The sequence below is a fragment of the Castor canadensis genome, chromosome X (genome assembly GCF_047511655.1).
Source record: "Castor canadensis chromosome X, mCasCan1.hap1v2, whole genome shotgun sequence".
In the NCBI taxonomy this organism is placed as follows: domain Eukaryota; kingdom Metazoa; phylum Chordata; class Mammalia; order Rodentia; family Castoridae; genus Castor; species Castor canadensis.
In genome coordinates this window covers 128,420,318-128,444,777 of record NC_133405.1, presented here as the reverse complement: position 1 = coordinate 128,444,777, position 24,460 = coordinate 128,420,318, and the positions used below count along the sequence as shown (strand labels likewise).

General features: G+C 39.3%; 1 protein-coding gene across 15 annotated transcripts in view; it reads left to right on the top strand.

Annotated features, from left to right (window-relative positions):
- The window catches only part of Reps2 (RALBP1 associated Eps domain containing 2), a 221,936-nt gene that overhangs the window by 70,194 nt on the left and 127,282 nt on the right, over positions 1 to 24,460 (top strand). For 9 of the 15 annotated variants that reach the window (XM_074063411.1, XM_074063408.1, XM_074063409.1 and 6 more), the window contains 3 exons: positions 5,043 to 5,166; positions 17,274 to 17,422; positions 19,570 to 19,696. In XM_074063411.1, the coding sequence (XP_073919512.1) occupies positions 5,148 to 5,166; positions 17,274 to 17,422; positions 19,570 to 19,696 (295 nt within the window). In that variant the 5' untranslated portion in view covers positions 5,043 to 5,147. Of the gene's footprint in view, positions 1 to 4,740; positions 4,844 to 5,042; positions 5,167 to 17,273; positions 17,423 to 17,450; positions 18,799 to 19,569; positions 19,697 to 24,460 lie in introns of those variants that run through there. The other 6 variants (XM_074063405.1, XM_074063398.1, XM_074063403.1 and 3 more) reach the window with 3 other exon arrangements.

Below are 24,460 nucleotides of genomic sequence, written 5' to 3'. Positions count from 1 at the left end.
GCTACACAAGGAGTTTCCTTGGGACATTTCCTTGTATATATGTATTATAACCTGAATTGATTCATCTCAAATTTTCTTCTTTCTACTTTAACTCACTTCTTATGGTGGTTTCACCAGGTTTAAAAATTCTGTATTCATTCTTGTAAAGGAAGTACATCAACCATATTCACCTTCTTAACTTCCTTCTTTTACCCTCCCCTTCTCAGATGTGACCTCCCCTTAACGTGACCTGTTTTTCATAATACTGCTGTATTAGTATTAGGTCTATATTCCACATATGAGAGAAAACATATGGCTTTTGGCCTTCTGAACCTGGCTAATTTCACTTAAGATGATGCTGTCAAGTTCCACCCATCTACCTGCACGTGACAAAATTTCATTCTTTGTGGCTGAATAAAATTCCATTGTATATAAATACCATATTTTCTTAACCCATTTATCAGTAGTGGGCCATCTTGGCTGTTTCCGTAGCTGAGCTGTTGTGAATAATGCTGCAATAAACATGGGTATGCAGGTGCCTTTGTTGTAAGGCACCTGACTTAACATTCCTTTGGGTATATCCCTAGGAGTGGAAATGCAGGATCTATGTTTAGTTTTTTAAGAAGCCTGCATACTGTTTTCTATAGTGGTTGTACTAGTTTACATTCCCACCAGCAGTGTATGAGGGTTCCTATTTCCCCACATTCTTGCCAACATTTGTTATTGTTTGTGTTCTTGATGGTAGCTATTTTAACAGGAGTGAGGTGGAATCTTAATGTGTTTTTGTGCATTTCCTTTATGGCCAGGGTAGTTGAGCATTTCTTCATGTGTTTTTTAGCCATTCAGACTTCTTCCTTTGAAAAAGCTCTGTTCAGTTCATTTGCCCATTTCTTCACTGGATCACTGATTTTTTGAGAGTTTAGTTTTTGTGTATTCTGGTTACTAATCCCTTGTCAGATGTATAGCTGGCAAAGATTTTCTCCCATTCTGTGGGCTGCCTCTTCAATTTAGAGACCACTTCTTTTGTTGTGCAGAGCTTTTTAATTTCACGTAGTCCCACTTGTTAATGCTTTCTCTTAGTTGCTGAGCCATTTGAGTTCTATTGAAGAAGTTATTGCTGATGCCTTTTAATTCCAATGTGTTCCCTGCTCTTTCCTGCACTAGCTTCAAAGTTTCAGGTCTTATGTTCAGATCCTTAAACCACTTTGAGTTGATACTTGTACAGAGTGAGAGACATGAATCTAGTTTCAGTTTTCTGCAGGCTGATATTCAGTTTTCCCAGCAACATTTGTTGAATAGGCTGTCTTTCTTACCTTCATATGTCTTTGGCGCCTTTGTCAAAAGGTGGACGTAGCTGCATGGATTCATATCTGGGTCTTCTGTTCCACTGGTCTTCCTATCTGTTTTTGTGCTAGTACCATGCTGTTTTTATTGCTATGGCTCTGTAGTATAGTTTGAAGTTGGGTATTGTAATACCTCCAGCATTGCTCTTTTTGCTCAGTGTTGCCTTGGCTATTCACAGTCTTTTGTGCTTTCAAGTGAACTTTAGAGTAGATTTTTCAATCTCTGAGATGAATGTCATTGGAATTTTGATGGGGATTGTATTGAACATGTAGATTGCTTTTGGTAATATAGCCATTTTCACAATATTGATTCTACCAATCTATGAGCATGAGCAATCTTTCCATCTCCTGTAGTCTTCTTCAGTTTCTTTCTTCAGTGGTTTATAGTTTTCCTCGTAGAGGTCTTTCACATCTTTTGTTAAGTTTATTCTTAGACACTTTATTTATTTTTTTGAGGCTATTGCAGATGGAATTATTTTCCTATATTCTTTCTCAGTTTGTTTATTGTTGGTGTATAGAAAGGCTACTGATTTTTGTAAATTGATTTTGTATCCTGCTACTTTGCTGAAGCTATTTATGGTGTCTAGGAGTTTTTTTGTTTGGGGCTTTTAGGTATAATAAGATCATGTCATCTGTACATAGGGATACTTTGACTACTTCCTTTCCAGTTTGTATTCCTTTTATTTCTTCCTGTCTTATTGATCTGGTTAGGAATTCCAGGACTATGTTGAATAAGAGCGGAAAGAGTGGACACCCTTGTCTTGTTCCTGACTTTTAGAGGAAATGGTTTCAGTTTTTCCCCATTTAGTATGTTGTTGGCTCTAGGCTTGTCATATATAGCCTTTATTATGTTGAAGTACATTCCTTCTATTCCTGGTTTTCATAGCGCTTTTATCATGAAATGGTGTTGAATCTTATCAAAGGCTTTTTCTGCATCTATTGAAATGATCATGTGGTTATTGACTTTGCTTCTCTTAATATGCTGTATTTTACTTAATGATTTGCATATGTTGAACCATTCCTGCATCCCTGGGATGAAACCAACTTGATCATGGTGTATGATCTTTTTGATATACTGTTGAATTCAGTTTGCTAATATTTTATTGAGGATTTTTTGCATCTATGTTCATTAAAGAGGTTATCCTATAATTTTCTTTTTCCGTTGTTGTTGTCCTTGTCCGGTTTTGGGATGGCTTCATAATATGAGTTTGGCAGTCTTTCTTCCCTTTTTATTTCATGGAAAAGTTTGAGGAATGTTGGTATTAGTTCTTCTTTAAAAGTCTGTTAGAATTCAACAGTGAATCCCTCAAGTCCTGGACTTTTCTTTTTTGAGAGACTATTGCTGCTTCAATTTCATTGCTTGTTATATAGATCTGTTTAGAGGTTAATATCCTCTTGGTTCAATTTTGGATGGTCATATGTGTCTAGAAATTTATCCATTTCTTCTTGATTTTGCAGTTTCTTTGAATATAGGTTTTCAAACTTGTCCCTAAGGATTCCCTGGATTTCCTTAGGGTTTGTTTTTATCTCCCCCTTTTCATTTCTGATTTGATTTTTTTGAAGTACTAGGGTTTGAACTCAGGGCCTTCACCTTGAGCCACTCCACTAGCCCTATTTTTGTGATTTTTTTTTTGAGACAGGGTCTTGCAAACTATTTGCCCAGGTTGGCTTCGGGCCTCGATCCTCCTGATCTCTGCCTCCTAAGTAGCTAGGATTACAGGTTTGTACCACCAGCACCTGGCTTAAAAACCTTTTTTTTTTCCTATTGTTTGGCTGAACTGGGGTTTGAACTCAGGGTCTCACACTTGCTAGACAGGCGCTCTACCACTTGAGCCATTCCACCAGTCCTTCTAATGGCTATAAACTTTTCCCTTAGGACTGCCTTTGTTATGTCCCATAGGTTCTGATAGCTTGTGGTTTCATTCTCATTAAGTTCCAGGAACTTTTTGATTTCCTCCCTTATTTCTTTGACAACCCACTGATCATGGAGTAACATGTGTTCAGTCTCCAGGTGTTTGAGTATTTTCTGCTTTTTCATTTGTTGTTGAATTCTAGTTTTATTGTGTTGTGGTCAGACAGTATGCAAGGGGTTATTTAAATTTTCTTATAATTTTTAAGATTTGTTTTGTGAGTTAAAATATGGTCTACTTCGGAGAAAGTCTCAGGCTGCTGAGAAGAATGTGTATTGTGCTGTTGCAGGATGGAATACTTTGTAGACATCTGTCAGGTCCATTTGATCTATGGTGTCACACAATTCTAGAGTTTCTTCATTGATTTTTTTTTTGGTCTGGAAGATCTATGTATTGGTGATAGAGGAGTATTGAAGTCCCCACCACCACTGTGTTGGAGTCTGTGTTTTTAAGTCCAGTAGTGTATGTTTAATGAAGTTGGGTGCACTGACATTTGGTGCATATAAGTTAACAATTATTATTTCCTCTCAATGTATTGCTCCTTTTGTTAGTGAAGTGACCTTCTTTGTCTCCTCTGACTTACTTATGTTTGATCTACTTTATCTGTGTAAGTGTTCCTACTCCTGTCTGCTTTGGGTTGGGCATTTCACCCTTTCACCCTAAGGCAATGTTTGTTTCTGTCTGCAAGGTGGAGTTCTTGTAAACAACAGATTGTCGGGTCTTCCTTTTTAATCCAGTTTGCCAATCACTGTCTTTTGTTGGAGGATTTGAGGCTATTAACATTCAGAGTTAATATTGTGAGGTATGTGGTGATTCCTGCCATTTAGTTTCTTTTGTTGTGGAAGAGTTTGTGAGTGTGCCACTAATTCTGTGCTAGTATCTGATTACTTGTCTGTTCTTCTCTTGAGGTTTAATGTTTCCCATCCTTTCATGGTTATGTTTGTTTTCATCTTCTGTGTGTAGGATTCCTTTCAGAATCTTCTGTAGTGGTGGTAGTTTAATGGTCATGTGACAACACAAAACTTGGATCTGGAGAATGAACCCCCACGAACCTGACTCCAACAATTATTAACTCAGTTATGCTTGCTTCACCCATATGCCTACTTATTCCTCTGTTCCCTTTATTTTGAAACACATCTAAGACAATATATCATGGGATGAACATTTATAGGACAGAGTACTCTCAGCATACACAGGGAAAATAAACTATACCCAGGAAGTTGGGAAGTTGTTACACAGAAGTAACATTTTGGTTCCATCTGGGCTTTGGGATGATTGGATGAGAATCATGATTGCAGTGTCTTCACAGTGTGTATGTGTGTGTATGTGTGTGTGTGTGTGTAGTGCTTTCTTGTTCCTCTGCAGTAAGCACCCAACATGTCATTTTAATGATTAGGAAATTATTTTGCCTGATAACTTTATAATTTTGATAAGTCAGGAATAGCCCACAAGTACTGGTAATGACTAATCTGTTCTCTGTCCACCCCAGTGACTCTGTAGACTTTGTACCTTAGAATCCACTCTCCTTTGTAAGAAGAGTAACTATCATTGTTTGTCAACCTTATTTTTATCTTTGAAAGAAGAAGAATCATCAGTTCTGAAATATTATGAGTAGGTAGAACTTTGTGATCTGAATTAAAAACCTCTGTAAACTGGAGGAAAAAGCAAGCAGGCAGTGTGTGCATGAAGGCTCCTGAGGGACTTTCTGGTTAGCTACACTGTGAAATCTTTGAGGTTTCATCATGTAGCTGGTCTCATTTTCCTGTTATGAAATGGGGTTCTCATCATCGTTTTTCTTGTCTGTTTTCAGATCACAGATCTGTGTGGTGCAAAGCGGGTTGGTTATTTTGGTCTGACACAGTTTTATGTCGCCCTGAAATTGATTGCTGCGGCACAGTCTGGCCTCCCTGTGCGGATGGAGAGTATTACATGTGGTGAGTAGCTCACATATGTTTTATTGTCTGTGACAGGTTTCTTATGAGAACTGTTTTTAGTGGTTTTAAGGCCTGTTCTATAAACTTTTGTAGAATTTCTCCTAGCTTCCTGCAACTCCTGTAAAATAAAATAAGAAAACTCAGTAGGTAGCTTATTTTCTTTCTTTTTAAAATGGGAATAAAATTCAGAGATTGCCTGAGATTAGTTCCTTTTAACTGACTTGCAGTAGAAGTAGATCTGTCCTTTAGCAGGATGAGATTAGGGAAGGAATTCTAGAACCTGTGGCAAAATAATCACATTCAGTTTAATTTTCCACTTGAGGTACCTGTAATATCATTTAAGGTTCTCTTATTGATTAGGGGTGTGCTAATGGGACAGTTGAGTTGAACTATGCCTTTTTTTCTCTCTCCCACTTGTGCCAGTCATATCAGATGTACTCATCTTTTCTTCTTATTTATTTTGACATAGGGTCTTGCTTTGTGGCCTGAAATTTGCGATCCTCATGCCTCAGCCTCCCCAGTGCTGGGATTACAGGCATGTGCCACCATGCCCAGCTTTGTCCTTATCATTTAATTCCTATTCCCAAATCACTGTTCTGATGTCTTAGGGGCTACCAAAATTTTGGCAGAATGAATTTATCTTCTAAGAATTCTGATTTAACATTTTCTTATCCTGCCATCCCTGTCCCTTGCCTATTATATGCTTGAATACTTTCCACAATAAACAAAAAAGCAAAGCCCCCAAGTAGTAGCATTATTTCTGTGGCCTCAGTAGCAGTTTTAAAAATCTGTACGAAGTTGCCAGGCATGGTGGTTAATACCTGTAATTCCAGTTATTTGGGAGGCAGAGATCTGGAGGATCATGGTTCAAATCCAGCCTGGGCAAAAAGTTAGTGAGATCCCATCTCAGCAAATAAGATGGGCATGGTGGAGCACACCTGTGATCCCAGATACTAGGAGGCCTAGATAGGAGGATTGTGGTCTGAGGCTGGCCCTGGGCAAAAACGCAAGACCCTATTAAAAAAATAACAAAGGCAAAAATGGCTGGGAGCATGCTTCAAGTGGTAGATCAGCTGTCTAGTAAGCCTAAGGCCCTGAGTTCAAAACCAAGTACCTCCAAAAAAACAATCTATATGAGAAAGTTGACTATTGAAGGAATGCACTGAGGTCCTTTGATAATTCACTGTGGTAACAATTGCCTTCTTAGGTTCACATTGCTGTGCCTGTTCTGTGAAGGTTCTGCTAGGCATGTAAAGGGGCTCAGGATTTATGATTAGTCCGTAGAGACCCCATGGACAATCCAAATATGTGAGAAGATTGCCATAGCCAGCTATGGGAGGCAAAGCCCTTTCAGGTAACACTCAGGAGGCCATGGTTATCATGCTAAGCTCTGTCAAGGGCTTAGAGTACCAGGCACTGTCTCATTTCATCCCTACAGCATCTTACTAAATTAGGTGCAGTGCTTGTAGTTTGCACTGCTTAAGATAAGCTGGGAAAGCTTGGCACTGCACTCTCAATGCTTTCACTAGATACAGGTTTGTGACCCACTTTGCAGAGTGACCCTGTAGGATGGCTGCCCTCCATGTGGTGGCCTCTGTGCTCCTGATGCTTTACCCTATGGCACATTTAACATATTACTTGTCCCCACAATTGCTAGAACAGGGAAAGGGCTTCTCACCCTAACAGTTACATTTCTTTGGCCTGGATGTGATTCATGTTATTGCTGTTCACAGTGTTTGTCAGATCTTGTCCATGGATGGATCTGCTTCACTGCAGAGTAGACTGGGGGAGCACAGTTGTTTCCTGTACCTGCAAGGAAGAACTAGTTGTGGCTGAATACTGAAATCTCTGTGATAGTGCTCTTATTGTCCCTATCTTACAGATGTAGAAATTGAAGTTTAGGGAGGTTGAGTCATTTGCCTAGGGACCTAAGGTTAGTTCCTCTACCCCCACTTAGTGCTGGGGATGGCCCTGCACATGCTAGGTAAGTGCTCTACTGCTGAGCTACATCCCTAGCCCTTGTTTTTTTGACACAGTGTCTCAGTACATAGCCCAGTCTGACTTCCAACTTCCAATCCTTCTGCCTCTGCCTCTCCAGTGCTGGAATTACAAACATGAACCACCACTCTGAGCCCCCAACCTCTTAATTACTACACAAAATAACCTCTTTTCAATATCTTTCCTTGTAGTAGGTACTTGTAGTCATGGAATATTTTCCTAATGGGACAAAAAGTAGACCCAAAAGGCATCCCTTGGTGCTATAGAATTTGGTTCTTTGCCCTTGATAGTTGAAAGTTGTATCACATTGAATTTAGGTTTGTCATAGGCATTGATGGTTTTTATTTATTATGAATGATCATTAAGCTTTATTGTAGCATTTTCCAACTTTATCTTCTAGAAAAGCTAGAGCTGTTCGTTGTACATAAGAATAAACTTTAACACATTTGTTGTGTATTTTAAGTTATACTTAAACCTTTTACTTGATTTGTGCCCAGATCTACAGCTTAACTTCCCAGGAGCTTTAGAGAAGGATTGTCAGTTATCATTTTTGTAAAAGACTAATACTGTCTCACAAATATAAAGGCTTTCTTATTTGTGTTTTGTAAACACTGATGCTGCCTTTTACCTCTGAGGGTTTAAGTGTACCCAGAGTTAATTCTGAAGTATCTTCTTTCATTTAAAGATGTATTAGTAAAAGTTATTTGCAGTGAGCATGCATTGAGTAAGAATGAGGACAAGTTTGGGTCAAACTTTGAGCTCCCACTTAGAATTTTCCACTTTGTTGCTTGCAATCCACTGCCTTAATATTTGATGACACAAACATTGAAGGCCAAAGAGAAAGCTCTGTGAGAACCTAACCTGAAAGGCTGTGGTAACCTTGTCACCCCTAGGGAGTCATTCCTTGGGAGTTATGGATGGATACTCTTAGTTTATGAATGACATGTGCCTATGTGTATGTGTGTGTTAACCTCTGTTTCTTAGTCTTCTTTGTTGTGATGTGAACCCCACCCCCAGATGCTCAAGCCAGAAAACCAGAGGTCTTTTTGGCTTTCCCATTTACCTTACTCGCAATGTAATCCATCAAAAGTTCTGACACTATGGCTCTAGTCTTTCTGCCTGTTGCCTCCATCCTTTTGTCCTTACTAAAACAGGTCATCTCCCACCCCTTACCTGGAGAACACAATGGTTTTGTCATTGGTTCTCTGGCCTCCTGTCTTTTCTATTCCTATCTCATTTCCAGCATTGAAAAGAGTGGTGTCCTTTTCTAAATAGACATCATTTTGTCCCCTTCCTTAAAACCCTCCAGTAGTTTGCTTTCTTTCTTTGGGGGGGTGGTACTGGGGTTTGAACTCAGGGCTTCATGCTTGCTAGACAGGTGCTCTACTGCTCGAGCCACTCTGCCAGTCCTTACACTTCCATCTGTAGGTGTGCACCACCACACCCAGCTTTTTCCATTGAGATGTAGTCTTATGAACTTTTTTTGCTCAAGCTGGCCTGGAACAATGATCTTCTTGATCTTAGTCTCCCACATATCTTGGGATGACAGGCATGAAACACTGTGCCTAGTTACTGGTTGAGATGGGGTCTCTCAAACTGTTTGTTCAAGCTGGCCTCAAACTATGATCTTCCCAGTCTTAGCCTCCCAAGTAACTAGGATTACAGGAGTGAATCACGGCACCTGACTGGTTTGCTTGTGGTGCATAGTCCATAATTCAGAGTTCCTGCACTGATCTGTAAGACCCTCCATAATCCAATTGCTGTCTACTTTTCCATCCTCATTTTAGAATTTACCCCTTTGCTTTCACTTTGTCCCTTAACCTCATGACCTTCTAGCTGTTTCTGGGTGATCTCTTTCTTGTTGCAGGATATATGCCATATTGTTTTAAGGTCTTAGGTTCCCAGGATTCACGTCTTCCTCTCTGTTTCCCATGACTGACTCCTCATTCTTCAGGATTCAGAAACTGTTCTTACCATCTTACCTAAAGTAGGTCTTGTCAAATTCATTAATGATGGAACTAGCATACGGTAAGGCTGGTTCTAGAAGGTATAGACTCAGAAGTATTTATAATCATGGAAAGAAAAGATGCTGGAATAGATTGCTAAATAATGTATAAAACTGGTTAATAATGCCTTACAGGGCAATAAAAGTGCAACTGACTATAGTACTCTTTTCTAAGATGCAATTTGTTTGCATTGATGTCAAACAAGAATTTGTTAGCTAACAGACAAGTTAATATATACCCTTTCAGAATTATAAAATGCCTAATCAAGAGTAAATAGTGCTAGATGTAGTGGCGCACATCTGTAATCCCAATACTCAAGAGGCTAAGGCATCAAGGTTGTGAGGCCAGCCTGGTCTACATAGCCAGGTCCTGTGTCAAACAACCAACCAACCAAACAAACATAAAACAAGAGTAAATAATAAGTCACACCAGAAGTACATATTCCTAGGGAGTTAAATATTTCTTATTTGAGCCTGTTGGGTAATGGTTCTTCAGTTCTTCAGGACAGTTCGTTCTCTCTCAGCACTTTATTCTCTCTCAGCATCTGTTTCCTTATAGCATTCATCAGAGTTTATAAATATTCCTTACAGGCTTACCTAATTTTTTTTCTGTCTTCTTCAGAGGAAGGGAAGAGGATCTGATAGCCCCTGCATCATGGGGCATTGTAGCTACTCAGTGCATATTGGTTGAATGAATGAATGAATGAATGAAGAGCTGAATGTCATGTTCAGGGAGTGTGTCTTAACTATCTGTTACTCTTTAAGCTAAAACAATCTGGATTAACATCCCCTGGAACTCCCTGAAGGACCTTGGCAGTAGTCTGTCTGGTCTGCCTGTCGTCCTTCTCAGGTCCTGGTTCCCAACATTGTCTGTCCTTGAGAATCACTCAAGGGCTTTAAATACAAAAGGAAAAATATAGGTGTCTGGGTCCACCTCCAGAAATTCTCATTTAATTAGCCTCAGGTCCAGCCTGAGCATCAAGAGTTGTAAGAGCTCTGCAGGTGATTCTTAGATGAAGTCAAAGTTGAGAATGACTTCTCATGAAAGCTGTATCAAACATTTTCAAGAGCTTTGCTTACATTAAGAATATATATTTGGTTCTATTGGCATACAAGGTGCATCCTTTTGGGGGGCACTTATTTTCAGGGTGGTACAAGCACTAACTCTGATTTGCACAACCCTTATAGCAAGTTTGTCCTTAAATGTTGGCAATAGGCATCTTGGTAGTTGCACCATAGTTGGAGCTGGGGTTAGACAGATCGTGAAATAGCTTACTTGGGGGGTGGAAGAAAGGGAAACAGAAATTGAGGAACAGAGAATTCCTGATGAAGAAACCACGTCGGAAGCATTCTCTCTAGTAGCTGCTCAATACCTTTCTTCTTTCTGGGGACTGGACTTGAGCATGTGTGAGGATTAAGGAAGGTCAGGTGGGATCTAGAGTAGGATTCCTAACCTCTTTTTTTTAGATTTAATTTTATTTTTGAATTAGCATACACTAATAATATAAGAGGGTTTCATTGTGATAATTCCATAGATGTGTACAGTGTACTTTGAACAGGTTTACCGCCTTCATTTACTTTCTTTTCCCTTCTCTTCTCCATCCTTTTCAAACAGTGTTTGGTGGGTTTCATTATGCTGTCTTCGTATGTATATATGTAATGTACTTCCATCCTCTTCATCCTTGTATCCTTTCCTTTTCCACTCCCCATTCCCGCTGATTCCCTCCTGACAATCCCCTTTTACACTCAAGTTCAATTATCACCACCACCACCACCACCACCATCATCATCATTTTAGGTCTAGGTATTTTGTGTGCTACGAACCCTTTTTGGCAGTTTGAAGCCTGTGGGCACCTTTCAGAATAATGTTTTTATCTTTCTTTCTCTCTTTCTTTTTTTGTTCCTGGGGATCAAACCCAACTCACCATCTTGGGCATGCTAAGCATGTGCTCTTCTACTGAGCTACACCCCCATCCCATAATGCACAAAGACATAGGATTGTAAAGGAAAGCAATTATGTTGAAATAATCACCAAGATATTTAAAAGAAAGTATTTATAGTAGTATATGTGCTTCTTTATTAATATATTAAATAAAAACTCTAACAGTAGTTGAAATAACCTCCATACTTTCAGAGTAGTAATGAGCATATATATCAACATGTCTATAACTGTAATGTGATATAATACCTGAGCCTCAGGTACTGCTAATGATACCATACTAGTTTTGCTGTCTACATTCATAACTGAAAGAAATGTTCAATTTCAATTAGTGTAGAGGGAAAAGATGTGATTTTTTTCCCCCTTCTTATCCATGGTGACCATCCTCTTGATTTCTTCTCCACAGCTCCTTTGGGAGTTTCTGAACCCAAATAGTACAGTGGTGTGATTCATATAGTCTCTAGGGCTGTGTTCTCCAAACTGGCTCATGGTCTGGTGGCAGTCTGGCAGTTTGCAATGGAAGGAGAGAGAACTAGGACAAAAGAATGAGTTACTTATAAGGCAAATGCGTTCAGTTCTAAGGATTTTTTTTGTTCCTACTGTGAAGTGTCCTTTTATGAAATTGATAACAGGTTATAGTTTAGGGTAAAGTTCTTGCTAAAATAAAATGTTGGCAAATTTATGTTGATTCTCTTCATTTTTGGCAGGGGGATGGGGAAGATTATTGCTGTTTTGTGAAATCCTCAAATTTGTGAGCCATGTTGTAGTTACATATCTAACATCAAGAAAATCCTAAGACAAATCATTTAATTCTTTTTGGTTCCTCACTTATCTGTAAAGTAATAATTCTCAATTGACATGATTTTGTCCCTTCAGGGGACATTTGACAATATGTGGAGACATTTTTTGGTTGTCACAGCTGTGAAGAGGGTGCTATGGGCATCTAGTGGTGTAGAGGCCAGGGATCCCCTCTCCTAACAGAAAATTCTCTAGTCCAAAAGGTAAGTAGTATTGAGACTGAGAAAATCTTCTGTGAAATAAAGATTAAGATTCTTAGGCTTAGTGGGGACTCTAATCCTGCCACCTCACCTCCCTGTGCTCTAGTTTTTAGATCCTATGAGAGAGGCAGAAGGATTTTGCAGCTGTGTCTCCTGTTTCAATGGTTTTCTTGGCTTTTTATCCCCAAACAAAATTTATTTTATCCAAGGAAAAACAAAATCAGAGGTTCTCTGGTTAAATTGAGGGTGGGGGGGGTCTCTGTGCTCAGCTTATTTGGCAAACCCTTCCTATCTTCTAGGGCTAGGAGAGAAATCTTTTGAGTGTGACAACCAGTTTGGTGATTGATAGAAGAGACAACCTCTTAAGGTAGGATAGGAAGGTTAGGGGTAGCATAAGAAGTCCAGGAGGTAAGGCTGTAGCCCACTGGGGTTGGTGTGTGTGTGTGTGTGTGTGTGTGTGTGTGTGTGTGTGTGTATGTAGTTGTGTGTGATAGAATTTTGACTAAATACTGTGTTGGGGTTTTCCATTCAGCTGAGGTCAACTCAGCCTTTCTGCTCAACATTCATCTCAATCTTCCTTCCTTTTTCAGTGGTTCCTTGGCAATTTCCTTCACACCTTCTCCTCTTCTCAGCCTTGCTACAGGGCCCTAAAGCTCCTTCGAACAAAGTTCACCTAGCTAAAGTAACCGCTGCTGTATGGCTAGCTAATTGTGTTTTCTAGAGGTTCCAGTGCTCTATGCTCCAAGCTCTTGTGTGGCTTCCTATCTCTCCAAAGGTCCTCTCCCTTATGAGCAGTGTTTTCCAACTTTATCACTGTTACAGGATTCTTTGACAATCTAGTAAAAGCCCCAGATCTCACCCGGAAAATACACATTGCCAGTGAGACAAGGGGAGGGGTTTAACTGGAGAGAAACATGAAGAAAAATCCTGCATCTTAATTTAGGTGTTGGTCACATACACGCACACGTACTTGCATGTACACATTGGTCAAAGCTCTTACACTTAAAGATCTATATGAATTATCCCTTCATATAGAATATCTTGTACGTAACTTAAAAAGAAATCAATTAGTTGCTGACATTTGACATTATAACATTTCTTAGAAGTTACAGATTTCTGACCACAATGGCCTGTTTTCCCTCATAGCAGCTGTCAACTAGAGCTTTACTAGGCATGGGTGGCTGCTGAGCACTTAAATGTGGCAAGTATGAATTGAGGTGTACAGTGAAGGTAAAGTATACACGTTGAGTTTGAAGACAGTGTGCAAAAATAATGTAAAATATTTCATATATATGTATATATATATATATATATATATACATGAAGTTTTGCTGGTGCTGGGGATCAAACTTGGGGCTTCATGCATGCTAGGTAAGCGCTCTACCACTGAGCTACATTACCAGCTTTCAGTAATCATTTTTATGTTGACTATGTATTGAAATGATATTAGGTTAAGATAATCAAAATTCATCTTACATTAAAAGTTTTTTTTAACAGAATTGTAACTATTTATATAGCTGGTGAGGTAGCTCAGGAAAAATTTAGATTGCCTAAGAAACAAACTCCCTCAGATGGCCACCAAACAGCAAAAACATTGAAAACTTTCTTTTTTTTTTTTTTGTAATTTAAGGAAAAAATTTTTTATTCATTTATTCACATGTGCATACATTGTTTGGGTCATTTCTCCCTCCTGCTCCCTCCCTTCCAAGCAGAACCTGTTCTGCGCTTTTCTCCAGTAATGTTGAAGAGTAGAAATAAGCAATAATAAGAAAGACATAGCATTTTTACTAGTTGAGATAAGGATAGCTATACAGAGAGATTCCTAGCATTGCTTCCATGTACGAATGTGTTACAACCCAAGTTGATTCATCTCTACCTGACCTTTTCACTGGTTCCTGATCCCCTTCTCCTGTTGACCTCTGTTGCTTTACGGTTTCTTTATTAATTCCTCTAGAGGGGGACATCAAATGCTTTCATGTTTTGGGTTTTCTATCTAACCCTGTACCTCCCGTATATGTTCTCCCCTTGTCATGTGACCCAAGTCCTACAACACTACTGTATTTGCCCTAGATCTAAAGTCCACATATGGGGGGGGAACATATGATTTTTGGTCTTCTGAGCCTGGCTAACCTCGCTCAGAATGATGTTCTCCAGTTCCATCCTGAAAACTTTCTTGAAGGTGCCATTTCCCTTAAGCTTGGGAGGCATCCACCAGGCCCCTCCCAGAGGCAAATGATTCTGAAGAAATGCCACAGCCAGAGCAGGAGAATCTGTGAGGTGACAATATCCTGAAGGGTATATCTTGTCCCTGTTTAAATCCTGGTATAGCTGTCAATATTCATAAAACCACAGTTGTATTTTGTGATGTTCCCTGGAGTAATCTTTTTTTAAAATAAGATTTGAACTCAGGACTTCGTGCTCTACCTCCTGAGCCACATCCCTGTCCTTTTTGCGTTAGTAATGTTTTGAATAGGGTCTTGTGTTTTTGCTCAGGACTAAGTTTAGAACACCACCCTCCAACCTATGCCTCCCGCTTACCTGGAATCACAGGCATGTGCCATCACACATGGCTTGTTGCGATGGAGTTTTGCTAACTTTTTCCTGGGCTGTCCTCTACCAGAATCTCTACCTTCCAAGTAGGTGGGGTTACAGGCATAGCATGAGTTACCACACTCAGCTTGGAGTGGATTTTTTTTTTCTTGGCATAATGGGGTTTGAACTCAGGGCCTCAAGCTTGCTAGGCTGGTGCTCTATCACTTGAGCCACTTCACCAGCCCTTTTTTGTGTTGGGTATTTTCAAGATAGGGTCTTGTGAATAATTTGCCTTGACTGGCCTTGAACTGTGATCCTCCTGATCTCTGCCTCCAAGTAGCTAGAATTATAGGTGTGAGCCACTGGCGCCGGCTGGAGTGAACTTTTGAATGTGAATAAAACACTGATCAGGGAGCTTACAAATACTGAGCATCTCTTCCTTTTCTCCCCCAAGAAGTACTTGAAGTAAAGTCATCTCCTGCAAGACCAGGATACAAAGGATTTTTTTATGTGATCTTGTTCCATCTAACTAGACCCGTTGCTGACTGAACTGAGAGAAATATCTTACTGAGAACAGACCCATAGGATTGGCTTATATTTGATTCACCAAGACTCTGAGTTTCTTTTCTTCTCCTTTTTGCTTTTGAAATCCGTTCCTGCCTTGAGTGCTGGAGAGCTGCCCAAGGTTGGAAAACATTTAAACATTAAAAATGGTGGCCATTGTCTCTTTAGAGGACAGTCCTGGTTTAGCTTTCCAGATTGGTTCCTGTGTCTATGTCTCTTGGGCCTGTGGCTGATTAATCACATAGGGATTTATCGTATTGCCTGCTCCTTTGAATAAAATGTGGATATAGCAGCTAAAAATCAACATAATGTGTGGATCAGTGAACCAGGGGCCTTCTTTGCCTGGGAGCTAGTGTACTTGCTGTTGCTAAGGTGTTTTCTGGCGCTAGCACAGCATCAATCATTGGCAGTGCAGCTGTGTTTTTGGAATGGAGGGCTGATGGAAGTGTGAAGCACACTGAGTGTTAGCCTGAACAATGCCTACAGATGCAAATCATTATGCGTAATCCATAACAGTGTCCCCAGTTGAGTGGCTCTTTGTGCTACAGATTGTGTGTGATTTGCTGTCCTGGGAGCTAAAGCATGCCAAAGCATCATTTCTATGTTTGGGATAGTTCCATCAGAAATTTGAAAGACAAGTAAATACACCTGACTTGCATTTCAGCACTGTCGCATTGTGAGTGGCTAATGGTTTTATCATTAGACTCTTGTTGAACATCAGATTGATTGATCTGACTTGATAACATTTTTCTCATGTTACAAAAAATAAGCAGAGATTGAGAGACCCTGTAAGCTTGTCCGTAGGAATGAAGGACCTTAATGTAGGGCACTGGTTAAGAACCAGCTTGGGTTCAAACTGTGGCTTGCCTGTGGATGAGCTTTGTGATATTGGGGACATTATTGAGCTCCTTCATGTCCATTTCCACATCTGTAAATAGAGCTTATATTGATAACTTTATTTATTTTTTTGGTGGTACGTGGATTTCAACTCAGGGCCTTATGCTTACTAGACAGGCGCCCTACCACTTGAGCCACTCTTCCATTCTTTCTTTTTGCTTTAGCTATTTTTCAGATAGGGTCTCATGTGTTTGCCTGGAGCCAGACTTGGACTGTGATCCTCCTACTTACACCTCCCTCTTAGCTGGGATTACATGTGTATGCCACCATGCCCATCTGTTGGTTGAGATGGGGCTCTCACTAAGTTTTTGTCCACACTGGCCTCTATCTGTGATCCTCCCAATCTCTGCCTCCCTTGTAGCTGGAATTATAGGTGTGTATCACCATGCCTAGCCCCACCAATGATAGTTTTATCTTGCAGAGTTGTTCTGAGGATTAAATGAGTTAATATCACAGTTCCTTAACATTGTACCTAGCATATTTAAATGTTTATAAGTTTTACTTGCTACCATTTGTCACTTACTATTATATTTACACAATTTCACATTCTTTTTCTTGGTGCTAGACAAAGGGTTAAATGGGAGATCAGTCCCAAACCCGGATTTGTTCTATGATGATTCATCAGAGTTGAAAAGCGCTAAGCCACAACACCTTGGTTAAACCATAGTGTTTCCTATTGTAACATTGTTATAGGAACCTTCATTGTGCCCAAACTGAGATTTAATCTATATTTAGTGGTTTGAAATTTTTCCTCAAGAATGATTCATCTTTTGGCCATTGAGTTCCCTTTTTTGCAGTTTTTAAAAAAATTATTGTTGTACTGGGGGTACATTGTGACATTTAACAAAAGTGATTACAGTATATCATAGTTGAAGTCACCTCCTCCATCATCCTCCTTTATCCATCCTCCCCCCATTCCTGGAATAGTTTCAGCAGGTCTCATTGTTCCATTTTCATACATGAGTACATAATATTCCACCATATTCACCCTCCTACACCCTTTGCTTATATCTTCCCTCCTTCCACTGGTACCAACCCCCAGACAGGACCTGTTTTACCTTCCTGTTCTGTTTTTGAAAAAAGATATTTTTATTGGTTTAAGATAGCTACACAGGCAGTTTCTGCAGCTTTAAAATAAAACCTCACTTGAGCTTTTCTCATTCTGGTCCTAAAGAATTGCCTCTGCCTCGCTTTATGATGTCAAAGAATGATGGTGACATACGATTCGGTAACCCACCTGAGCTTCACGGAACTAAGGTTCAGATTCCATATTTAACCACGGAAATAAATTCCTTCAAAAGAATGGACGATGAGGAGAAACAGGTAAAACAGTATGATTAGGCATGTCCATTTGATTCTGACGATGAGACCTCATGTAGCAGCTTACATGGTAAGGTAAGCTGTCAGCAAATCTTACCATCTGGAACACAATTACAGACTTGGAAGGGAGCTGGTAAAGTTTCCTTGTCATAAAAAGAAGAGAATGACATGTAAGAATTACCATGAGCCACCCATGGGCCCTTTAGAGCCTACCTTAGTGGAGAGTTATGTCTAAAATAAGACTGCCAATGTAATACACTTACTTGATTTCTGAAGGTTAGTGGTTTTCTAAATGTGATTCTTTGAAATGTAGCCTCTAGGAGTTAATAGGCCCTCTCCTCCAAAAAGAAGTCCAAAAAGTTTCTCTGGTTAATTATGTTTGGAGAAGTGGCTTCATATCCCATTTTTAGGGGACACACCAAATAAATTAGTCTTGGAAACTCATAGTGCATATTGACAGAGAAGCCCTACGGTACAGAGACCTGGAGATGTGTGTTTCCTAAACTTCTTTTATCAGGGATCCTTTCCTGGGGAACATGTTTGGAATGGCATCTTGGGAAATGCTGCTGCTACTCATTTAGCAGGTTTTGAACCAGAAAAGGGAAATAGGCTTTTAAAATTAGACCACTAAGTGCAGTAGTCAGATGGTGTTTAGTAGAGACAGAAGTATGAAATCCCACAGGAATGGGCCTGTCAAGAGGAAATGAATAGTCTGCATATTAGCAAACCCGAGAGCATCAAGGCACAGCTCATACTTCTGAGAAAGAGACTGAATCATGCAGACAAGTTAAGTTGTATTTGACATGGTATCTTCTATAAGGTACAGAAATTTGCTGGATTTTAGGAAGACTTCAGTCAAAAAAAATTTTTAAGTGCAATGAATATTAAAGGATTACATTGGAAAACTAACTTATATGGTTCACCCTGGATATCTGAGGTGTTGCTGCAGAAGTTTTTTGTTGTTGTTTTTGTTTTTGAGACAGGGTCTTGCATTGTAGCTTAGGCTGGCCTATAACTCGTGATCCTCCTGCCTTAGCCTCCTGACTGCTGGGATTACAGGTGTGTACCACCACTAATGGCTGAAGGTTTCTGTTTACAATTAAGGGAAGCGTAACACATTCTGTTAAAAAATCATGTATACTTTCAGCATTTGGACACATTTAAGCCAGTACTTCAGGGATATCTTAAAAGAGGGGTATGGAATTTTTAGTCACTATTCTTTGGCATGTCTCCCCATTAGCATTTGGAGAGGAGTGAGGATCCACTGTCCCACAGTGGGTGATGCCCTGGAACATTTCCAGATCCAGTTTCTGGCTGTGTGTATGAGGCTACATCCTTTCAAAACTGCAGGCTGGATTTGTGCTAGGTCCACCAGTTCTGTGAGTGTGAGCATACACTTTAAGCCCAATGTATTTTCCTTTATCTTGAAAAAGAATGTTTGATCAGTACCTCAGATTAAACTAAAGAAGCCAATGTAGTCTCTATATTATAAAAAGTACTGTTTCCTTATTACTTGTGTACCCCAAAGTAACCATTCTATTGGTAGTGTTAAAAAAAATAAGGAGGAAACCTGCAGCAGATCAGGTTGCTTACTTTGCTTAGAGTCCTGGGTCATGTTCATACTTGAATTGGGATTGAATTGTAGTCGTGAAGCCTTCTTTAGCCTCGTATTCAGGAATAGCCTAGTTGGAGTGGTTTACCCATATGGCATTGTTTTGCAGTTTAAAAGTTGACATTTAATTTGGCATAGTAAGCACCAAGAATATTTAGAACTAAGCATTTAAAATATAAATTTTATTACATTTTATTATATTTATAATGGTAAATAGGAAGTTTTTATTAATGAATGCAAATTGAATCTTTCCATAAAGAGATCATAGTTAAGGGGTATGAATGTTACACATGTGATCAGTGTCTTAATTTTCCAAAGGAAAATATTACTGGAATCACTAAAAGCATTTCAGGTTGGTTTTAGTAACTTAGCTAACTCAATACTGGCAAGACTTTATTCTCTGGGGGATTTTTGAATCCTCAGACACTGCCTTATAACTATGCTGCATTTTTGAGGAAACACTGTTTTTAATGAGCCAGGTCGCCAACCATAGAGTTCTAGAGTGCTTGTCTCTGAACTCTGCTCTGATTCTTTGAAGCAGGAAATGCAGTCTCCCACGATGTCACCCCTCGCCTCCCCTCCTTCGTCTCCGCCTCATTACCAGAGGGTGCCCTTGAGCCATGGCTACAGCAAATTGCGGAGCAGCACAGAACAGATGCATCCAGGTAAGTGACGACCTGGGGGCCAGCTGTCCTGGGCAGTGTCTTAGAGTCTCCTTAATCTACCAGGCACAATGTTACCAGCTGCTTAATTTCCTGATTTAATTACTCTTGACTTCAGAAACATGGCTCAATTTAATTTTATATTCTCAAGAAAAGGTTTTTTTAAAAAAATGAATTTAAACGTATGTCAGTAATGCTTTGTATCCTGTTCTGGAAACTAGTTCATCTGTAGACTTGTAAACAACTATTTAGATGATTTAATCTTTCATTTACAGATTGCATTACATGGAGACATAGCATGCTATGTCCCTTTTTGGGGAATTATTACTCCTTTCTGCTAACATCCAAACACATTTATATAATAATTGCTTTCATGTAATCTCTTTAAAAGTAAAACTATGCAAAAGGAAAAGAGTTGATTCAACCTTTCAAGACCGAGGACATAAATGAAAATATTGAGCTCTGTTTTTGTAGATTAAAGGTAAAGGAAATGCTAGGGGTAGCATTTTGCTGAGAAGCATGTAACATACACAGTTGTGGGGTTGCCTGCTTGCTCACCTTTGTGCTTCCTTGGCCATGTTAGTGGTAAAATAATGTTAGTTGGTTATGAGGATGACTTGCAGAGTTGGCTGCCCAGATTACAATGCTTAAAGCTCCATAAATTCACTGCAGTATCTTGTTCTTCTGGGGTTCAGGGTCCTAGTATAAGATATGACCAATGTAAGATATTTTTCAAAAAGGGCTTTTTATGGACTATGACTGAAAATGACCCAGTTTCTGCAGGGTTTAGCTGCATTGAAAAAAGAGGCGACTTTTAGAGGGTCACAGAAATAAAAATGTGTCCAAGCTGAACTAAAGGGAGGCTATAATCTTGCAGAGAGAAGCAGGTATGGCATGATGGAAAGAGCTCTGAATTGGAACCAGAAGGTGTGGGTTTCTGTGAGCAGCTGCATGTCTTTTTAATAGAGTCATAGTGTCCTAAGGATTCAGTGAGAGCATGAGTAGAAAATTTGTGTGGATATTAAGTCTTATGCAAATGCAAGAAGATGTTGCTAATGGATAGCAATAAAAAATCATTCTCTTGAAACTTTGATATCATCTTAAACTAAACAGGGTTGAGAATTCTTCATTTTCCTCTTATAGTTTACCTTGCCTGATTTCCCTATTTTTAGCAGTGGGTTTTTTTTTTTCAATTTCTAATCTTACTTGGGCCTGGAAGTTGATTTGTGTTTTACTTTATCTTTTGGTGGTACTGGGATTTAAACTCAAGATCTTGTGCTTGCTAGGCAAGTGCTCTACCACTTAAGCCACACCTCCAGCTGGAAGTTGATTTTTAATTCACAGGTAAATCAGTTTTTGTTTTACTGAGTCAGACTGTCATCAAATTCTACCTTTTATATTCCTTTTTTTTCCTTTTTCTTTTATTATTCATATGTGCATACAAGGCTTGGTTCATTTCTCCCCCCTGCCCCCGCCCTCTCCCTTACCACCCTTTTATATTCCTTAAAAAGTTTGTCTGTACTCTATTTCCTGCCCCATCCTCTCTTCTATCCAAAGTGGGTTCTCATTCCCATAGTGCCAAGGAGGCAGTCTACTTCTCTTTTTTTTTTCTGGACTCTCAGGAGCCTATGCCAAGGCTGTTTAATGCCCCCACTGTTTTTGTACTTTATTTTTGGTACTGGGGATTGAACTCAGAGCCTCAGGCTTGTTAAGCAACTGCTCTACGACTTGAGCCACAACCCTAGCCCCTCTTTTTGTACTTAAAAAAATGAGATAAAATATATGTACTATAAAATGCACGTATTTATTTATTTGTTCATTCATTCATTCATTCATTTGGGCAGGGTCCTACTATGGTAATCCAGGCTGACCTTGAACTTGCTATGTAGTCCAGGCTGGCCTCAAACTGGGTCTTCCTTGGTGTGCATCACCACACCTGGCAGATACACACATTTCAATCTTCATTGTAAACTGTAACAAATGGCTTATGCCCATGTAGCCACCACTTAAATAAAAAATAGAACATTTCTGTTATACCAGAGATGCCCCTTCTCTAAGTCACTCCTTAACCCTAATTGCAAGTACTGTTCTGATTTTTATTACCATTGATGAGCTTTGCCTCTTTGAGAACCTCATACAAGTGAAAATATTCAGAATGATTGTTCTCATATGTCTATCATCTTTCCCTAGAATGATTGAAGTTTATCTGTATTGTTGTATTGGTAGTTCCTTTCATTTTATATTCAGTAGGTTCCGTTGTTTGAATGTATCACAATTTGATGATCATTCTCCTGTTGGTAGACATTTGAGTTGTTCAGTGTTTGACTATTATTTTGCATTTCATTTGGGAGGAATGAGAGTCAAGGAAATAAATGACAACCCTACCTTTTTACCTCCCCCTGCCCCAAGTTGAGATCCAACTGAAGAATAAGTCAGAAGTCAGGCTGATGATGGCCTGAAAATTGGCTTTGTCTCTCGTATAGCTGGTTGGAATATATGTCTTAGATACGTGCCTGAATTGGCTTCTGACACTCACTTTCCCAGTCACAGGCAGGCTTGGTCATCTCAGGGTTCTCCCTAAAGTAGAAGGGGAAAATGTACCTCTCTAAAGTGACTCCACATGCAGCTGAATCTTCATCCAAACTTTACTGGTGCAGTATGTCTCTCTCTTTAAGGGAAGGCCTTTGTACATGAGGAATTGTAGCTGAGGGCCAGGTGGTGATCTCTGACCCCGTGTATCACCTGCCTCTTAAGAGAAGTATAGGCATATGGAATTTGTGGGCTTTGCTTCCTGGGCAAAGCTCATGATGACTAGGATCCCACTGTGCTTCAGTTTACTGTGTTTAAAATCGCTTGTCAGGGTGCAGTTGAATATCAAGAGTTTAATTTGATGTTCTATCAACATGAAATGATTTCAAAAAACCCTACTTGTCAGAAGACAGTGCCTGTCTACCAGCTGAGATTTGGATTATGCACTCTCTATGTATGTTTCTTTTGTAGTTTTTATATTTGTCTCCATTCTTAGCAGGTTCTGAAATCCACTTCATACTTTGCCTGGCAATCATTTTGGTATTTTAAAGTCTGTTCATATGTTTTAATGTGTTATAATATGTGTTCCAGTTGCTAGGAAGAAATACAAAATGCAGATGTGAGCCCAAGAGTGGTTTGCTGGGTGTGCATGTGTGTGTGCGTGTACGTGTGTGTGTGTGTTTTCAGACAGGATCTCACTATGTAGTGCAGGCTGGTCTCAAATTAGTGATGCTCCTGCCTTAGCCTCCTGAGTGCTGGGGTTATAGTCATGCACCACCATACCCAGCTGTTTTTTTTTTTAAAGGGCTACAGCACATGGTATTCCCAAGTAATCTCAAATCCAGGTACTAATCAGGCCCCACCCCCACTTAGCTTCTGAGGTCAGATGAGATGGGGCATCTTCATTAAGGTATGGCTGTAGACCGGTTTATTGTTTTTGATGTGCTGTTGATGTACCTTCTTTATTTGAGAAAGATCAAAGCATGCTATGAACATGGTGCCATAACAGGCTGCTCTGCTCTCCACCTACTTTTATTTATAAGTAAGTCACAGGAAGAAGCATTCTACATACTTACATACTTTCTAGTCCTCAAACATTAGCCCACAGAGATGTGTAAATGTTTCAAGTTGGGTGAGAACTTCTTTCTATTGGAGTGAGCTGAATACCACATGGTTATGTTTAACTTTCTTCTATCATATTGGCAAGGTCATTATTACATGTTCTGGAAATAAAAGGAGTAAAGAAAAACCATTCATTTTTGTGACTTGGGAACTTTTTAAAAATATAGCAAAATCATTTAAAAATAGTTTGGTTATTGAATAGTAAAATAATAAATATAAGAAAGTTTATTCTTTTGTATTTTTCTCTACTTTGTATCGCATTCTGTACAATGAGAAGATAATATCATTTATTTAAAAAATAAATGTTAATGTTGATTCTTAGTGTTCAAAATGCATTAACTTTCTTTGGGGGTTGAACAATAAATGGAAGACATGCAAATAGGGTAATATTTAGAAGCCACCTTAGGAATAGGGGGAGGGGAGGAGAAAGGAGAATTATGGGGAAGGTGAATTCAATTATGATATATTGTAAGAACTGTAAATGTCACAGTGTACTCCAGTACAACAATAAACATGATCATAAAAAAGGTTTAAAAAGTTACCTTATGTAGAATTTGAATACTTCAAAAATGTTTAAAGAATTATAAAACTTTATTTCATTTTTTAAACAAACCTTAATTTTAAAATGGCTTCATTACAAATTTAAAATCTGAGGAAACTCCTTACCCCTCCCCACCAAAAGAGTTAATGAATATAGACTGCAGTTAAGGTTCTTTATTTAAAATGATAATTGTTTGAGTTGGGGGTGTGGCTCAAGTGATAGAGCACATGCCTAGCTCAGCACTGACCTCCAGAAGGAAAGAGGGCAAGAGAGCGAGTGAGCAAGAGCAAGTAGGAGAGAGCACAAGAAGATAAATTTTAAATAGTTTACAGATGATTTCCATAGGCATTAGTCTATAATAGGCAGAATACTCTGCTCTTCAGGCAGTCTAAGTACCAGGGTTGGTAAAGTAGTTTCTTCATCCAGAATTTATGTCTTAATTCCTGTACTTAATCAGGAGGGATAAAATGTACGTGGTCTACCAGGGGAAAAAACTGTTCTGGATCCCTGAGTTTTCCACTTGATGGGAAGTTGAATTTTTCTTTTCTTTTGAGTTTTTGGGATACACGGCTATT